The sequence below is a fragment of the Scyliorhinus torazame genome, chromosome 12, assembly GCF_047496885.1.
Source record: "Scyliorhinus torazame isolate Kashiwa2021f chromosome 12, sScyTor2.1, whole genome shotgun sequence".
NCBI classification, from domain to species: domain Eukaryota; kingdom Metazoa; phylum Chordata; class Chondrichthyes; order Carcharhiniformes; family Scyliorhinidae; genus Scyliorhinus; species Scyliorhinus torazame.
Window position 1 is genome coordinate 183,997,007 of NC_092718.1, and position 19,757 is coordinate 184,016,763.

The 19,757-nt window shown below is 50.8% G+C and overlaps 1 protein-coding gene across 2 annotated transcripts in view; it reads right to left on the reverse strand.

Moving 5' to 3' along the window:
• The window catches only part of LOC140386789 (sodium- and chloride-dependent GABA transporter 1), a 177,249-nt gene that overhangs the window by 35,805 nt on the left and 121,687 nt on the right, over nt 1–19,757 (reverse strand). For both annotated transcript variants that reach the window (XM_072469487.1, XM_072469488.1), the window contains exons 7-8: nt 6,472–6,596; nt 5,051–5,163 (exon numbers count right to left, since the gene is read on the reverse strand). In XM_072469487.1, the coding sequence (XP_072325588.1) occupies nt 5,051–5,163; nt 6,472–6,596 (238 nt within the window). The remainder of the gene's footprint in view (nt 1–5,050; nt 5,164–6,471; nt 6,597–19,757) is intronic.

A 19,757-nucleotide genomic window follows, 5' to 3' on the forward strand; every position in this document is an offset into this window, starting at 1 on the left:
GCCTTTCTCAGCTGTTCCACCGCTTTCCCTGTAGTCAACAGCCCAAACTCCACCTGTAACCTCCGCACTCCCTCAGTAGCCCTGAGTCCAGGGCCTCCGAGTACCTCCTGTCCACCTGGAGTATCTCCTCAACTAACCTATCCCTTTTAGCCCATTCCGTCTTTTCTCTGTGGGCCCGTATCGAGATTAATTCCCCTCTGACCACTGCCTTCAAAGCTTCCCAAACCATTGCTGCAGAGACCTCCCCCGTATCATTTGTTTCCAGGTAGTTTTGGATGGACTTGTTCGCCCACCCACAGATCGCTTCATCCGCTAACAACCCCACATCCGGCCTCCATAGCGGGCCTTGTCCTCTTTCCAAACTAACCCGTAGATCCACCTAATGTGGGGCATGATCCGACACTGCGATTGCCGAGTATTCAGTATCAACCACCCCCGGTATTAGAGCCCTGCTCAGAACAAAAAAGTCGATGCAAGAGTATACCTTGTGGACGTGGGAGAAAAAAGAAAACTCCTTCGCCCTTGGCCGTTGTTGCTCTATTAATATTGGTGAACCACAAGCCTTCCCTTATATCGATCAAATGACCACATAACCAGTTAGTTAGTTCAAAAGATGGTTTATTTACAAGAGTTATGTCGACATGCAAACACAATATCTACTAAGATTTAAACTACACCTATCAGCTACAATGACCTATACTTAACTTCAGGGCAACCGGCACTGTGCAAATGGCTAAGGCCTTTATCTGGATTTCACTTGGCTGGTTCGAAGAAAGTGGCTCTGTCTCTGCTCAGCTCATCCATCAGGTAGCGATCGTTGGTCTTGAACTTACCTGTCTGTTCCTGCTACGATTGGGTTGGCACAGGCCGGATCCAAAAGAGACAGAACACGTGGCTGTGCTCTCTGTTATCCCTCTGGGATTTTGCGCTTTTAGGGGCGGTCCTTAACCTTGGACCCAATAATTCAACAGGGCTCTGATCACTGTCTTCAATTTCAGCCAATAAAGGGGCGGATGCCTTGGTGGCTGGGCGGGTCCTTGGCGGTCATTGACCTTTGCATATGTGCTTTCTGAGCAAGGGCGTGGCGCCGATCAGTCTGTGGCTGTACCGGTTGCTTGATTGGAGTTCCATTGTCCTGGGAAAATGGGCCATTAAAATGCAAACGAGCAGGGGTTTCGATCAGGTCTGGTTACCTGTGTTTCAGATACACATAGACTCTGTATCTCTCTGAGTCCTGGGTGGGCCATGGTCCTTTGCAGCTGGCCATCTTAGATGGCTACACTGTGCAAACCTCCATGGGTCTATTCCCCCCATCTGTTCCATAAACCCCTTCAATTCCTTTGCCGCGGCTGGCACTCTCCCAGTCCTGGATTTTGACCGGTCCAATTCCAGATCAATGACTGTGTCAAAATCTCCCCCCATGATCAAGTTATGTGACTGTAAGTCTGGGATCTTACCTGACACCCGCCTCATAAATTCCACAGCATCCCAATTCGGAGCATACACGTTCACGAGTACCACCCGCACCCCCTCCAGCTTCCCACTCACCATTATGTACCTGTCCCCTTGTGTCTGACATGATTCTCCCTGCCTCAAATGCCACCCATTTATTGATCAAGATCGCTACCCTCCTGGTCTTTGAGTCCAGCCCTGAGTGGAATACTTGGCCAACCCACCTCTTTCTCAATCTCGTCTGGTATATAGCCTTTAGGTGTGTCTCTTGTAACATTGCCACGTCCGCCTTCAGCCCCCTCAAATGCGCAAACACGCGAGCCCTCTTGACCAGCCCAATCAACCCTCTGACGTTCCATGTAATCAGCCTGATCGGCCCCACCCATGGCACCAAACAGTCTGTCTCCCCATTGTTCTCTCCCCTTACCCCCCACTTGGACAAACATATTCAAAGCATCACATTCCCCAGTAAACAAACATCAGAAAAAACAGTGGAAAAACAACCACAGAAGAAACAACCACAGAAAAACCATCCCCCCTCCACCCAGCTCCCAGTAAGACAAAGTTAACTTTAGCCATCAAAACAGCCCTTATTGCACATAACACTACTTAGTCAAACCAGCACAAAAGTGATTGTCAACAAATCAGCACTGCAATACTCTCCCCAAGGATTCCGTGTCTTTAGTTCACATCCAGTCTTTTTTCCCTGATGAAAGTCAACACATCGTCTGGTGTTTCGAAGTAAAAATCGCGTTCCTCATATGTGTCCCACAGACGGGCTGGGTACAACATCCCGAACTTCACCCCCTCCTTAAAGAGGACTGCTTTTGCCCGATTAAACCCAGCTCGCTTCTTGGTCGAATCCGCGCCCAGGTCTTGATAAACGCGCAGCTCACAGTTCTGCCACCTGCTACTCCGTTCTTTCTTGGCCCACCGCAGAACGTGTTCCTTGTCCAGGAATCGGTGCAAACGTACCACTATCGCCCTCAGCGGCTCGTTTGCTCGGGGCTTCTTCGCGAGGGCTCTGTGCGCTCTATCCACTTCCAGGGGCCGAGGGAACGCCTCAGCCCCCATCAACTTCTCCAGCATGTTCGTCACATAGTCCCTCGCATCCGATCCCTCACTGCCTTCAGGGAGGCTGACGATTCTCAGGTTTTGCCTCCTGGACCTGTTCTCCAGGTCCTCCAGCTTCTCCTGCATTCTTTTCTGGCGGCCATTCATCATCTCCACCTTGGTCTCCAGCACGGTTAGGTAATCCTCGTGCTTGGACACCTTTTTCTCCATCTCCTGGATCGCACGTCCGTGAGTTTCTTGATTCTGTGCAACCTGATCAATCGAAGCCTTGACCGGGTCCAGCGTGTCCTTCTTAAGCTTAGCGAAGCAATCTTCAAAAACCTTCACCAGCTGCTCCATTGACCACTGTGCCGTCTCCCCGCAGCCCTGCTTCTCCGCCATGCTTTCCCGCATTGCCAGCTCTGCTCGCGTCTTCCTTGTAGAGCTTTGTCTTCTCACACGATCACTTCTGGTCCAGTTCTCCATACACTGGAGGGGGATTTCTCCTCACTGTCTCGCTCTTCACTGATTTATCCAATACACTCCGGAAAAAAACAGGAGAAAAAGGTCCAAAAGTCCATCACAGACGGGAGCTATCAAATGTGCGACATACTCCTTCATGGCCGCCACCGGAAGTGCCTTGCAACTGCTTTTTAAAGACGTGAAGCAGTCAAGGTGAACTTGTCGGGGGCACACAGGTACGTGTAGCCCTTGGGGTGAGAGTGGCACTGCCAGGGTGCAGTTCTCTATGGACTTGGGAGCCCCATTGGGGGAGTTCACTTTATGTGTGGGGGAGGTTGTGGGTGGTTCCCCATATCCGTCTGGGTGGGGTTGCCCCATTGCTTATGGGTGGGGGGTATCCCATATCCGAGGGGGTGGTTGCCCTGGAGCTTGCAGGGAAGGTTCCCCATATCATATTTAGGGCAGCACGGTAGCATAGTGATTAGCACAAATGCTTCACAGCTCCAGGGTCCCAGGTTCGATTCCGGCTTGGGTCACTGTCTGTGCGGAGTCTGCACATCCTCCCCGTGTGTGCGTGGGTTTCCTCCGGGTTCTCCGGTTTCCTCCCACAGTCCAAAGATGTGCGGGTTAGGTGGATTGGCCATGCTAAGCTGCCCATAGTGTCCAAAATTGCCCTTAGTGTAGGGTGGGGTTACTGGGTTATGGGGATAGGGTGGAGGTGTGGACCTTGGGTAGGGTGCTCTTTCCAAGAGCCGGTGCAGACTCGATGGGCCGAATGGCCTCCTTCTGCACTGTAAATTCTGTAAAAAAAAATAAAAAATAAAAAAAAAAATATCCGTTTGGGGTGGGCGATGCCCCATTGCTTGTGGAAGGGGGCGGGATACCCCCTATCTGAGGGGTGGGGGGGGCAGTGTTCCCCATATCCATGGTAGGATTGCCCCAGTAATTGTGGGGGGGGGGTTCCCCATTGCCATGAGGTGTTGTTCAGGTGCATGTTGGGGGGAGGGAAGTCCCCATATTTGTCTGCGGGACGGGGAGGGGGTGGGGAGAGTGTTCCTTTTGACGCAGATTGGGGCATCCTCTAAAAACGTCACCCCGAACTCTGTGGAGTCGGTGTTGCCAACTCTAACAGGCCCCACCCCGCCAGCATGATGGCAGAAACCACGCCTCCAGATGTTTTTGTGCACAGAGTGCCAGAGAATCAGGAGAGAAAACTCGGCTGTGCAGCCGGAGAGCTACAGACTAGTTCTCTCCCCCAACCACCACTCTGTGCACACAATGCCAAATTCCACCGTAGAATGAGGAGTAGTGCATGATCATATTTTTACATTTTTCTTACTTTGACTTCTTGCTGAGTTAGTTAAGATACATGTTCTTGTAAATATCCAGTCACAATCAATGTAAGATTGCTTGCTTGTTTATGATTTGTTCAATATATTTTTCCAGTTCTTGAGCCGCTCCAGTGTTCTGGTGACAGCTGAGCTGTTTAATTTACATTATGATCCACAAGGCAAAACAAAGCTCAATGACTGGCATTTTGTTTTCGTGTAAAACAACACAATAATGCTTTGATATCAAAATAAATTACGCATAATCTGTTTGAGAAGTTACATGGAGTTATAATTTATATTTGGCAGAAGTACTTCAGATATATTTGAATTTTCTGTTGATGAGAGAAGATAATTAATTTTCCCACTCCAAATGTAACTTTGCTGTGCTTACATAATCTCAGGGACTGCTGGGGGTTGGGGGTGGGATGGGGAGTGTGGGGGGACACTGTGTACGAGACAATGGCCTGAATTGTTATTATGTTGAGGAAGTGTCACATCGCTGCGGGATTGTAGGCCAAAGCTTGACGCCATTTCGATATTATCTACTGGACAGATAACCTTCAGAGCTTCTTGAAGGATTGAGAATTTGGTCACAGCGCAGATGATTTTTTTTCCTTCCTTAGCGATTGTCACCTCCTCGTGTGTCAGGATTATAACCCTGGATATAAATGCCAATTCTCTGTGGCAGCTGTTGTGTCTCCTCAAATCAGCACGGTAACCTGAAGCGGCCGGTGTTTTACATTGAGTCTTACCTCACTGTCAAGCCCCAAAAACAGCAGCATAACGAAAAAGAGCACCGCCCACAGGGGAGAAACCGGCATCGTAACAAAGGCTTCTGGGTAAACCACAAACACCAATCCTGGTCCTGCAAGGTTAAGAACCATTGTAAAAATCACGCACTGCAGTGTTAATTCTGCACAAAATGACTGATATAAGGAAAGAAATTGTTTGCCCCAAATAATTGCTGCAATTTTACTTCTCACCAATTTTCTCCTCTTCTCTGCTTTCACATTGAAGGTGTTGACATCTTGCTGGGCACAACTCTATCAACACTTTTCGTAAAACTATTACTCTTAACCAGACACTGGGACGTTGACTAACTACTTGACTGTAAAGAAGTCAAAGCCCTCTCCTTGCCCAACATCCACATAGATACATGAACTGCTGGATAGTACGCTGGAACTGGAGCTGAGGTCCTGCTCGCCAACTCTGAGGGGGTGACTACGGCATTTCTCCTGCCTTGCCCAAGATCAACTTATTAAATACAGACTGGGGTTCAAACTCGGCCCTTCTTAGTTATTTGAAGGTGCTGAGCCATTTTGCCAGTAACCTTGGAACTTTTATTTTTAATGCCTTTCGTACTGCAATAAGAGTAGCGTCTGTGCAGTATTCCCCCTCCCTACAACCATGGCAGGTAATAATATGGGAGTTGGGGTGGCATGGGGCCAGAATTCAGGACCTGCATTTTCACTCAGGCGGGAGAAGCAGGTTTAGGATTGTTGTATCCAGACCCCATTCACACCCCAGGAGGAGAAACAATGACTCTCTTGGCTTTTGGCCAGGGAGCTGACTTAATTGGCACAGAGATGCATTCTCCGACCAATCCAGAGCAGCGGGTTGTCTCTTAAAGGCCTATCCGAGGCCTTCCGACTTCAGGGCAGCATCCATAAAAGGTAGGTGTAACTGAGAAAGTGCTTCAACAAGAATACACCCTCTCACCAATTTGTTTAAAGGTTGAACAAAGAACAGAAGAAGCAGCTGGACCACTGTTGTGGTGGCAGGCTGGAGGAATCCCTCCAAAAGGAGGCTTTCCACTGTAGGCCCACGCAGGGAGATATAGGCCTGCCTGGAGCACTTGGCCTGTCACTGCACGCCCACCCGGCATTCAAACGGCCAGTTATCATGTCAGGAAACTAACTGGGCAACCCCAGAAAGTTAACAGGACTCTTAATGAGCCAAGTTGGTTACCCAATTGGGTAAGGAGCAGGCAGCCTACCTGAACCCGCATCGGAAAAACGGCCGGTGTCAAGAACAGGGTTGGGAAATGGGCACACCGGCTGGCTCTGGTATTTTGGGGTCCCGTCCCCCTCCATTCCCGACCTCGCGAGGCATAAAGCTTCAGCTCCAAGTCTCAGGCAATTCCAGCTCCTTTTGCACGTTTATATTCACTTACCATCTACAGCAATATCATCGATGGAGACATTAATCATGTGGGACATGTATCCGAATGCAGAGAAAATAACAAATCCAGAAAGGATACTTGTGGCCGCATTAGTCAGTGAGATGGCCAATGTATCTCTGTGAGGGAATGAAAGCATAATTAATATACTGCTGTGAGCAATTTCTTTACAAATTATTCAAGTACTTGAGAAGATTTACAAACAGAAGAGTTTCCAATTCAGAATAATTAACTCTTTGGTTAAGTTCTGTTTTCCTAGGCCCAATGCCCAGGGAATATTGAAACACCCAGCAACACATTTACACAACTTTCAATAAAAAACATGTTCCATTGAAAAAACCACTCAGACACAAAGATAGGTGGGAAAGTAAGTAGACAAGGGGCGTGATTCTCCGACACTCCGTGCGATCCCAAACCCTCCCTCCCATGTCTCTTCGAGGAGTGACTCTGGAGGTGACTGGGGTGGCCGAGGACAGAGCGGTCACCAACGCGGGGGATGGAGGATGCCCGCAGAGGTGAGGAACCACCGGGCTCCACCCGGAGGACCTTTCAGATGTTAATTGTTATTGCCTTACTGACTGACCCATCCCTCACACTGACCACATGACCATTCTCCCACAGGTCCTTCAGCAAACCCCGGGTGGTCCCCCCTCCAGCCACCTAGGAGACCACCTCAGAGGAGAGCTCCGAGGATACCACCATAATAATTGCGGCACAGCTGTTCGCCCCATCCTCCACACACCTCGGTGGGACAGGTTAGTGGTCAGGTTTCTGGGGCGCATTCTGCTGAGCACCTCACAGCTGCTGAAGGAGATCAGGTGGAGGCGGGAATCCCCAGGCAAGACAGCAGTCGGAGGTCTGCTGGATCCCAGGACCCAGCTGGATCCCAGCCTGATGCTGAGCCTGTGGAAGCGGTCTGATGGAGATGTTAGGGAGCGGTCGGGAAATTCAGAAGGAGATGTAAGCGACACTCCAGCATCCTCTCCGCATGGGAAAGGCAGGAACTAGGGGACACAGCGTAAAAATAAGGGGTTTCCCATCTAAGACGAGAGGTGAGATGAAATATTTCCTCTCAGAGGGTCGTGAGTCTATGCAACTCTCTTCTCCAGATTCTCGAGAGAATGGTGAAGCCAGGGTCAGTGAATATTTTTAAAGCAGGGGTAGGTAAATTCTTGACTAACAAACACGTCAAAGGGAGGTTGGCAGGAAAGCAGTGATAAGCTCACAATCAGATCAACCATGACTTTATTGAATGGTGGAGGGGCCGAATGCCTCCTCCTGTTCTAATTCGTATGTTCGGATGTATAGGGCGCGATTTTACTAAATGGGAACAAAGGCCGATAGCGAGCACGTTTAGCCACGTGTTTCCCGGCGCTCTCAGTGCCGAGAAACACACAAGGTTATAAACCGTGACTTGACTTTGATAAGGGGCCTCAACTGGGAACGTGCGGCCGAGGCCACTTTTAACCCCGTTTTGTACACTGAGGAGCTCCACTCGCCGGAATTCCTCAGTGTAGCGAGAGATCGGGATGGCATTTAAAAATGGCATCCCGATCTCCGAAGTCCCCAAAGTGACCCCCGACAGCCCCAAGCCCCAACGCACTATGGGAGGGTCCCTGCACCCCCTCCGCACCCCGCCCAACACCTGTGCAGGACACTCCCAGCCCAATCACACCCATGCAAAACAAATGCCAACTTGGCAGTGCTCACCCCAGCTAGCAGTGCCATCTGGGAACCTTGGCAGTTCCAGGTTGACATCCAGATGGCACTGCCAACATGGCAGTGCCAGGGTGCCTCCCTGCCCAAAAGGCATGCACCTGGGGCCTCCAGTCCCCTGGGAGACCCACACAAGTAACAGCCACAATGGGCAGGATTTGCATCGCAAAGTCTCGCGTGATCGCTTTAGATCTTGCGAGGAGTTGCGAGCCGGGTAGATCCCGGGAGTGGGGTCTCTTGGCTTCTATCAGCCATGCTGCGCGATGGCGAGCTGCTTTGCAGGTGCACTGTGACCATAAAATTGCGCCCATAGAAAGATACATCTGTATCTTACAAGTTTGGTACTAGATTGAAAGAGGAGGGGCGGGATTCTCCGCCAACCGGCGGGGCAGGCCGTACCGGCGCCGAAGAGTGGCATGAACACCTCCGCCCCTTCAGGGGCTAGGCTGGCGCCGGCAGAGTTGGCGCCACGCCAGCCGGCGGCAAAAGGCTTGGCGCCATGCCAACCGGTGCCGAAAGTCCTCCCTCCGCCTGCCAGCACGAGTTGGCGCATAAGCGGGAACACCAGCGTGTGCTGGCGTCATCCAAGCACATGTGCAGGGGGGTTCTTCTCCGCGCCGGCCATGGAAGACTGTTACACCAGACGGCACAGATGGAAAGAGTGCCCCCATAGCTCAGGTCTGCCCGTGGATCGGTGGGCCCCGATCGTGGGCCAGGCCACCGTGGGGGCCCCCCCCCGGAGCCAGATCCCCCCCGCGCCCCCCCCCCCCCGAGAACCCCGCAGGCCGCCCGCAGAGCCAGGTCCAGCCGGTACGGACCTGGTGTATTTTACGCCGGCGGGACCGGCCGAAAACGGGCGGCCACTCGGCCCATCACGGGCCGGAGAATCGCCGGGGCAGGGGGGGGGGCCCACTGCCAACGGCCCCCGACTGGCGCGGAGCGATTCCCGCCCCCGCCGAAAAACCGGCGCCAGAGAATCCGGCAGCCGGCGTCGGGGCGGGATTCACGCACCCCCCCCCCCCGGCGATTCTCCGGCCCGGCGGGGGGGGTCGGTGAATCCCGCCCTGGTTTAGAATTTTTGAAATATTCATTCATGGGATGTGGGCATCACTGTCTAGGTTAGCATTTATTGCCCATCCCTGAATGCCCTTGAGAATTTGGTGGTGAACTGCTTTCTTGAACCATTGCTGTCCATGTGGTGTAGGCAAGCCCACAGTGCTATTAGGGAGGGAGTTCCAGGAATTTGACCCAGTGACAATGAAAGAATGGTGATATATTTGCAAGTCAGGCTGATGAGTGGCTAGCGGGGAAACCTGCCGATGGTGGTGTTCCCATAGAGTCATTCAGCACAGAACATAAGAACATAAGAACTAGGAGCAGGAATAGAGCATCTGGCCCTTCGAGCCTGCTCCACCATCCATCCTCGACCCACAGAGTTATGGCACTTAGTCATTTTTGAGATTCCCCATTGTTGAATATATTAAAGATTGAAATAGGTAGACTTTTGGTCTCTCATGGAATCAAGGGATTTGGGGAGCAGGTGGGAAAGTGGAATTAAGGCTGAAGATTAGCTATGAATGTATGGAGTGGCAGAGCAAACTTGAGGTGATGTATGGTCCACAACTGCTCCTATTTACGATGTTCTTAATTTTGATGCTCTCTGGCCTATTGCTTAAGTTGCTTGGGGAACGTCTATTGCCGAGAGAGTGTTTGTCGTCCAGAGAGAGTGTTTATTGACCAGGGAACATTAATTGCTCAGGGAATATCCATAGATCAGAGTGTATGCAACCTTGAGAATACCTATTGCTCAAGGAAAATGTCTAATGTCCAGCAGAAGAAAATTGGCACCGAGGGAGTTTTGATTTAATAGACAAGTTTTAAGATAAAGAAACCAAACTGTTGACTATGCTGAAGTGCTAAGATCCATAGCGCAGGCTGAAAAGAGTCGAGAGGAGAGATCAGATACATTAGGAAGTAGCAATGAGATGACACAAAGCCTGGACTTAAGAAACTTACAGGATGCAGGGCAAAGAAGTACTGGGGTATTAAAAATAAAGAAGCTACAGTGGCTCATTATTTCCTTAATCAAATGATAATCATTTTATGGGCTTTCTCATAATCTGAACGATCACAAAGAGAAGTACAAATGAGGGATGCCATTTGACTTCTCCTTCAGAGAAAGCTTTGATCCGGTCCATTACATTGTTTAACTGCTTTGTAATTAATTTCAGATTTGTTAGGTTAGCACGGTAGCACAAGTGATTAGTGATGTGTTGGGTACTCTGGATCTGTGGAGACTGCGTTTACCTTAGCAGTAACATAGACAGGCTACCAACACCTGTAATAGTACAACTCTATTTTATTTAACTAAGAGCTGTTAAACATACTTGCACTGTGGGTCGACACTATGTTAGATTGACTGAAGATTTCCTAACCTGACCAGCCTATACTGCCCGCACATGGTGGATGTTTGTGCTACTGACTGCGGGCTCTGTCTCTCTCAGAGGCTGCATCCCGAATGAGCGGGAAAACTAGTGTCCTCTGTCTTATAGTGACCGTGCCCTAACTGGTGATTGGCTGCTGTGTTGTGTGTGTTGATTGGTCTTGCAGTGTGTCAGTCAGTGTGTGTCTCTGCACCATCATATACTGATGTGTATATAATGACATGCCCACTTTTCTAAAAAGAATGTGTGTTTGTGGCAATAAATAATGCAGTATGCGAATGTTCCTAACTATGTGTGGCACATGCGAGCATATTTACAGGACTATGTACAGAAACTCTAAGATATTTACATTGGAAGGTGTCTAGTGCAGATGGACAGTATGTAACACAAAATATAGCTAGAACAACAGTATGTCCAAACCAGTGAGTTAATCAAACAGGGTAACGAAACAATCAGTTCATGAGTTCAAAGAGTCCATGAATTCAGGCAGTTCATAAATTCGGTCTCTGAGGTGGGTGCCGAATTCTGGTTGACCGCCTCAAGGTTGGTCAGGGGCCGCCTGTTCTGGAACGGGCGGGACTGTGTCAGACTCAGAGGGTGGCAGAGCGAAAGTGAGATCTGCAAAGTCCGTGACGGGTTCGTCGTGACGGTGGGGCAGGACATGATGATCTGGTGATGAGCGAGGAAGGAGTCGTAGTGCCCGCCTATTTCGGTGAAGAAGAGAGCCGTCTTGGAGACGAACCAAAATGACCTGGGGGCCACTTGTCTGAGCACCACAGTGGTGGTGGACCAACCACCATCGGGAAGTTGGACACGGACCTTGTCATCAGGAGCCAGAGCAGGGAGATCCGAGGCGCGGGCGTCGTACGCCGATTTGTGTTGGGCCCGAGACAACTGCATTCGACGAAGGACCAGAAGGTTGTCCAAGTCCGGGACATGAATGGCCGGCAACATCGTCCGCAGCGTGCGATTCATCAACAATTGAGCCGGTGACAGGCCGGTGGACAATGGAGCTGATCTGTAAGCAAGCAGGGCAAGGTAAAAATTGGATTCTGCATCGGCCGCCTTGCACAGGAGTCGTTTGACAATGTGCACCCCCTTTTCAGCTTTGCCATTGGAATGGGGGTAATGGGAACTGGACGTGACATGTGTGAAGTTGTATCGTTTGGCAAAATTGGACCAATCCTGACTGGCAAAACACGGGCCATTGTCAGACATGACCGTGAGCAGAATGCCATGGCGAGCGAAGGTTTCCTTGCACGCCCAAATGACCGCAGTTGAGGTGAGGTCGTGTAGCCTAACTACCTCCGGGTAGTTTGAGAAATAGTCCACCATGAGGACGTAGTCCCGGCCAAGTGCATGGAACAGGTCGATGCCCACTTTGGTCCAGGGGGATGTGACCAACTCTTGGGGTTGCAAGGTCTCCCTTGGCTGAGCAGGCTGGAAATGTTGGCATGTTGGGAAGTTAAGAACGATGTTGGCAATGTCCGCATTGATCCCAGGCCAGTACACTGCCTCACGGGCCCATCGGTGGCATTTCTCCACTCCCAGGTGGCCCTCATGGAGCTGCTCAAGGACGAGGTTCCGCATGCTGTGCGGAATGACGATCCTGTCCAGCTTTAGTAGAATTCCATCTACCACCGCCAGGTGATCTTTAGTATTATAGAATTGAGGGCATTGGCCCTTGAGCCACCCGTCTGTCAGGTGGCGCATGACACGTTGGAGCAGGGGATCGTTGGCCATCTCACGACAAATATGGATGAGTCGTTCGTCCGTGGCGGGCAGATTGGATGCGGCAAATGCCACCTGAGCATCAGTTTGGCACACGGAGCCCGCTGGGTCGCAGGGTGTGGTGACAGATCGGGAAAGCGCATCGGCGACGATGAGCTCCTTACCCGGGGTGTAGTCGAGTTCGAAGTCGGACCGCCTGAGTTTAAGGAGAATGCGCTGCAGGCGCGGCGTCATGTTGTTGAGGTCTTTTTGAATGATATTGACCAGTGGCCTGTGGTCTGTCTCAGCTGTGAACTTTGGGAGTCCATAAACATAGTCATGGAATTTGACGACTCCGGTAAGCAGACCCAGGCACTCTTTTTCAATTTGCGCATAGCGCTGTTCGGTGGGCGTCATTGCACATGACGCGTATGCGACAGGAGCCCATGAGGAGGACTCGTCACGTTGAAGGAGCACTGCTCCAATGCCGGACTGACTGGCATCCGTGGAGATCTTTGTTTCTTTGGCCGGATCGAAAAATGCCAACATCGGGGCCTTGGTCAGCTTCGCCCTGAGTTTCCGCCATTCTTGTTCGTGGGCGGGGTGCCATTGGAACTCGGTTGTCTTCTTAACCAGGTTCCTGAGAGCCGTGGTGTGGGAGGCGAGGTTAGGGATGAATTTCCCCAGGAAATTGACCATGCCCAGGAAGCGGTGTTTTCATAGCTGTGATGGCAGCTACCTTGTCCGCATCCGGCTGCACACCCAATTGGGAGATGTGGTCCCCGAGGAACTTAAGTTCTGTTTGACCAAAGGAGCATTTGGCCCTGTTGAGGCGGAGGCCATGCTCATGGATTCGTCGGAAGACGCGTTGGAGGCGATCAATGTGCTCCTGCGGGGCGGTAGACCAGACGATGATGTCGTCCACATATATGCGAACCCCTTCGATACCTTCCATCATCTGCTCCATTATTCTGTGGAACATTTCCGATGCAGAGATGATGCCAAACGGCATCCAGCTGTAGCAATACTGGCCAAATGGGGTGTTAAAGGTGCAGAGCTTCCGACTGGATGCGTCGAGTTGGATCTGCCAGAACCCCTTGGATGCGTCTAGCTTGGTGAAAAATTTGGCGCGAGCCATCTCGCAGGTGAGTTCTTCGCGCTTTGGAATGGGATAGTGTTCTCTCATAATATTGCGGTTGAGGTCCTTGGGATCAATACATAAGCGTAATTCGACAGATGTTTTTTTCACGCACACCATAGAGCTGACCCAGTCAGTCGGTTCTGTAACTTTCGAAATTACGCCCTGGTCCTGGAGGTCCTGCAGCTGCTGCTTGAGGCGGTCCTTGAGAGGTGCTCTACCCTGCGAGGTGCATGCACCACAGGCGTGGCATTTGGTTTCAACAAGATTTTATAAGTGTATGGGAGGGTGCCCATGCCCTCGAATACACCGTGGTATCGGGGATGATGGCGTTCAGCTGTGTCCGAAAGTCAGCGTCCTGAGATGCGGAAGCGTCAGCGGGTGACAGGGAGTGAACCCTTCGGACAAGGTTTAGAAGTTTGCACGCCTGAGCACCAAGCCGGGAGGCTTTAGTGGATCCCACTATTTCGAATGGCAGGTTAGCCTTTAATGACCAGTGCAACACTTCAAGCTGGCAAGAGCCACTGGCAGCAATGACATTACCATTCTAGTTCAGAAACTGGTAGGTGGATGGCAGAATAGTAGGCTTGACATGGAGGCTTTCGAGGTCAGACCGCGTAATGAGGTTGGCTGAAGCGCCGGTGTCCAGGCGGAATCGGATGCGGGATCGGTTGACCGTGAGGGTGGCACACCACTCGTCGTCCGGATCAATGCTGAATATTGGGAGAGACTTGGCTTTTGTCTTCTGGAGCATCTTGTGTTTGGTGATGATACCCACCCAACATGGTGCTTCAGAGTCCTCGGTGTCAAGGTCCGGAATCAAGTCGGAGTCGGAATCGGTGACCGGTGGCTGGATGGTTTGGACATCCCTGCGTGGCTGGTTAGAGCGACGAGAGGTAGTAGGTTGAGCAGACCTGCATAGGGCTGCATAGTGGCCAGGTTTGCCACATTGGAGACAGCGTCGGGATTTTGCAGGACATTACCGCTTTAAGTGGGCGGAGCCACAGTTGCCGCACGTCGTGACGTCAGAACGTTCGGTACGCCACCGCGCATGCGCGGTGCGGTCGTACACAGTGCGCACCTGCGCAGTGCGGTCTTCGGCCTCGCTGTCCCCTCTGTCAGTGCGTGCATGCGCGGGAGCCCGCGAAAAGCACGCAAAATGGTCGCCCTCATCCAGGCTTGGGTCCTGGAGTTGTTTAATGGCTTGCACCCGCTCTGCCTCGTGGGGACCTTGCCGCGCCGTTTCAGCCGCTTGAATGTGCGAGTATCGGTTAGTGGCGTGTTCATGCAGAACGCAGGTCTCAATGGTTATCGCAAGGGTGAGCTGTTTAACCTTGAGGAGCTGCTGGCGTAGGGGGTCCGATTGCACACCGAAAACAATCTGGTCACGGATCAATTACAGGACTGCGCGAGATGCGAAGGTGGTTGAGGAAATATTGAAAAGGTTCATCCTTACCCTGCAGACGCTGTTGAAAGACATAGCGCTCAAAACTTTCATTTACCTCGATGTCACAGTGACTGTAGAATTTGAGCAGGGCTGTCTTGAACTTGGACATGTCTTCACCTTCAGCGAAAGTGAGAGAGTTGAGGATATGGCTGGCGTGGTCCCCAGCCGTGGAAAGGAAGAAAGCAATCTCCCTGGCGTCTGAAACAGCTTCCAGGTCTGTAGCTTCGAGGTATAGCTGGAATCGTTGTTTCCAGTTCGTACCGAGGTTGCCGATGCTGCAGAGTGGCGGGGGAGGGCGGACGCTGTCCATACTACCGGGTGGCTGATTGCTGGTCAAAGGCAGATCACTTGAAGGTAGGCCTATTAAACTCTAACATCACATACTGGTACCATGATGTGTTGGGTACTCTGGATCTGTGGAGACTGCGTTTACCTTAACAGTAACATAGACAGGCTACCAAAACTTGTAATAGTACAACTCTATTTTATTTAACTAAGAGCTGTTAAACATACTTTCACTGTGGGTTGACACTATGTTAGATTGACTGAAGACTTATGCCTAACCTGACCAGCCTATACTGCTAGCACATGGTGGATGTTTGTGCTACTGCCTGCGGGCTCTGTCTCTCTCAGAGGCTGCATCCCGAATGAGCGGGAAAACTAGTGCCCTCTGTCTTTATAGCGACCGTGCCCTAACTGGTGATTGGCTGCTGTGTTGTGTGTGTTGATTGGTCTTGCAGTGTGTCAGTCAGCGTGTGTCTCTGCACCATCATATACTGATGTGTATATTATGACAATTAGCACTGTGGCTTCACAGCGCCAGGGTCCCAGGTTCAATTCCCTGCTGGGTCACTGTCTGTGTGGAGTCTGCACGTTCTCCCGTGTCTGCGTGGGTTTCCTCCGGGTGCTCTGGTTTCCTCCCACAGTTCAAAGTCGTGCAGGTTAGGTGGATTGGCCTTGATAAATTGCCCTTAGTGACCAAAAAAAGGTTAGGAGGGGTTATTGGGTAACGGGGATAGAGTGGAAGTGAGGGTTTAAGTGGGTCGGTGCAGATTCGATCGGCCGAATGGCCTCCTTCTGCAATGTATGTGCTATGTTCTATGTTACCCGTCTGAACTTGCCATTTTCTAGTTTTCTATCCCTGTCCCCTTGTCCTTCAGTCATGGCATAACATATGAATATAGGAGCAGGAGTAGGCCAATCAGCCCATCAAACCCGCTCTGCTATTCAATACAATTATTGCAGATCATCCAGTCCTTTCCCCCCACACTATCACCATATCACTTTAGGTCATTGCTATTTAGAAATGTCAATCTCGGCTTTAAATAGACTCAACCTGAATTTTCACAGCCCGCTGGGGTAGATAATTCCAAAGATTCACAACGCTCTGAGTAAAAAAAACATCAATCTTGGTCGCCGATGGCACGGGGGCAGCACGGTAGCATAGTGGATAGCACAATTGCTTCACAGCTCCAGGGTCTCAGGTTCGATTCCGGCTTGGGTCACTGTCTGTGCGGAGTCTGCACGTCCTCCCCGTGTGCGCGTGGGTTTCCTCCGGGTGCTCCGGTTTCCTCCCACAGTCCAAAGATGTGCAGGTTAGGTGGATAGGCCATGTTAAATTGTCCTTAGTGTCCAAAATTGCCCTTAGTGTTGGGTGGGGTTACTGGGTTATGGGGATAGGGTGGAGGTGTGGGCTTGGGTAGGGTGCTCTCTTTCCAAGAGCCGGTGCAGACTCGATGGGCCGAATGGCCTCCTTCTGCACTGTAAATTCTATGGTCCTTAAGTGGCTTCTGCCTTATTTTGAAATTGTGACCCCTGGTCCAGGTCTCTCCAACCAGGGAAGCATCTTACCTACATCTACCCTGTCTCTCCCTAAGTATTTGTAGGCTTCAATGAGATCACCTCTCATTCTTTGAAACTCTAGAGAATACAGTTTTCCTAATCTCTCTTCATCGGACAATCCCACCATCCCCAGAACACGTCTGGTGAAACTTCATTGCACTTCTTCTATGACAATAATATCTTCCTCAGGTAAGAGGACCAAAACTGAACACAGTATTCCAGGTGCGGCCTACCCAAGGCTCTATGTAATTGAAGCAAGACTTTGCTACTCTTGTATTAAAAATCCTCTTGCGATAAAGACTTGTACACCATTAGCCTTCCTAAGTGCTTGCTGCATCTGCATGTTAGCCTTCAGTGACTTTGGTGATGAGGACCACTTAGGTCTCTTAGTGCTTATACACTTTCTAATCTCTCGTTATTCAAGAAATACTCTGCACATCCGTTCCTCCTACCAAAGTGGACAACCTCATATTTTTTTCCACATTATATTCCAACAGCCATATTCTTACCCACTTACTGGGTGGACTCCCCCCCCCCCCCCCCCCCCCCGCAATTGCATTATTGGAAAAGCGATGTTTTTCCTACCGACCATACTGGTGGGTTTTCGCGCCCTATCATCAGCTTCCTGCCTCATTAATTATGCACACACAGGAAAGGCTTTGGATCATGAGCGGGCAGCCTCCGATATGCCCACCCTGTTGTGAGTTCATTACTTCCTCACTCCGGGCACCATATTTAAAATGTAACGGTGCACAGTCGGCAGCCCGGGACTGCACCATTGAAGACATGGCCCCAAAATCTAAGAAGCTGGCAGTCCCCAAGTTCACTGACGCCCCACTGGAGAGCCTGCTGGATGCAGTCAAGGCCGCCGTGATGTCCTTTACCCTGGCTCTGGCCGCAGGAGGTCCACCAAGGAGACATTGGCAGCAATATGTGGCACAGAAGTGTTCAGGAAGTCAGTACGCAAGAGAATGAAGGATGTCATCCATGCCGCTAGGCTAAACCAACCATCTCATCACACTCAAATGACACACTCACAAGTCTATCGCACATTCACATTGACCTCACACACTGCCAGCTGAATTGACATCAGCACTCACTCTTACACACCCTCACATCTCCATCTGGCCTTCTCTCCTCTGGCACTTGAACACCTATCATATCCGTGGCTCCACTCACCACCCACACATGCCACATGACATCTGCCTTGTCCTGGCCTATGTTTTGCTCACGCTCTCTCCGTCTGTCTTTGTGTTGGACAAGTTCACCTTCAGCAACAGGGAGAGGGCCCAGGGTTGGGGTGCCAGAAATCAAGGTCCTTTCTCAGTTCAAAAACTGAGCCAGAGAACTGACCAGACATTGACGATGCCTGTGGCAAAGGTAAGGCAGGTGATGCACAACCAGCTCATCCCTCAGACATGCATATTGTGAGTGCTTTGTCCTAATTTAGAGTCGCTCGACGTGCACTAATTATCTCTCATTCATTAGGTGCCACTGGAAAGCTATCGTGGGCACCCACAAGCAGGTCTCTCATCTACAGCCCTGATGACACCTCGGATGAGGAACCAGAAGACACCACAGCAGGTGACCCATGATGGTGCTCACCCACACCCCCCAGAGCAAAGACACACACCTCGGTGGGACCGCATTCTACATCAGGCTCGGGGGGTCACAATCTAGTGAGTACAGCGCACAATCTGGTATCTTGTCCACAGCAGACGGAATCAGGGACATCCGAGGTTTCCGGCACTCGGACAGCTGCTGGAGGCCACAATTCTGATGTACAATGAAGTTTCACCAGACATTGGGATTGTCCAATGAAGAGAGATTAGGAAAATTGGGTCTGTATTCTCTCGAGTTTTGTTCATATATTTTGGTCCTGTCCAAAGCTGGAGGATTACTGGAAGGAGGTGTTTAGAGTAATTTCCAAAGTGGTGCACGTGAAACCGGGCCCTCGGGAGGCCATGTCAGACCAGCCGGGGTTGGAAACGGGCGCGGAGGCAGATGTTGTAGCCTTCGCCTTGTTGATGGCCCGAAGGCGGATCCTGTTAGGGTGGAGATCAACCTCTCCACCCTGTGCCCTAGCGTGGCAGGGGTACCTGCTGGAATTCTTGACGCTTGAAAAGGTCAAATTTGAACTGAGGGGAAGGATGGAGGGGTTCTACAATTCATGGGCGTTATTCAGTATGCACTTTTGAGAATTGGATCACATCGAACATTAGGGGGGTTGGGGGCTGGGAGGGTTGGGGGAGGGGGACTGTATGTGTTAATGGTAGACCATTAACCAGGTCCACTCCTTGATCAATTCTGTTGGTAACACCCTCAAAATACTTCAACAAGTTCAACAAACACAATTTCCCATTCATAGGTTCATGTGCCAAATCAGATCACTATTATTCTCGTGTGCATTTATCATATCCTTTATAACAGGTTTCATCATTTTCTCTACGACTGGTGCAAGGCTAACAGATCTGGAGTTCCTGGTTTTCTTTCTCCCTCCATTCTTAAATAGTGAGGTGACAATTGCTACCCTCCAATCTGCAGGGACTGTTCCAGAATCTATAGAACTTTGAAAGGTGATCAGCAATGCATCCATTATGTCTATAGCAACTTCTTTCAAAACTCTTGGATGTAGAATATCAGGTCCCGGGGACGTATCAGCCTTCAGTCCCATTAGGGCAGCACGGTAGCATTGTGGATAGCACAATTGCTTCACAGCTCCAGGGTCCCAGGTTCGATTCCGGCTTGGGTCACTGTCTGTGCGGAGTCTGCACATCCTCCCCGTGTGTGCGTGGGTTTCCTCCGGGTGCTCCGGTTTCCTCCCACAGTCCAAAGATGTGCAGGTTAGGTGGATTGGCCATGATAAATTGCCCTTCGTGTCCAAAATTACCCTTAGTGTTGGGTGGGGATACTGGGTTATGGGGATAGGGTGGAGGTGTTGACCTTGGGTAGGGTGCTCTTTCCAAGACCTGGTGCAGACTCG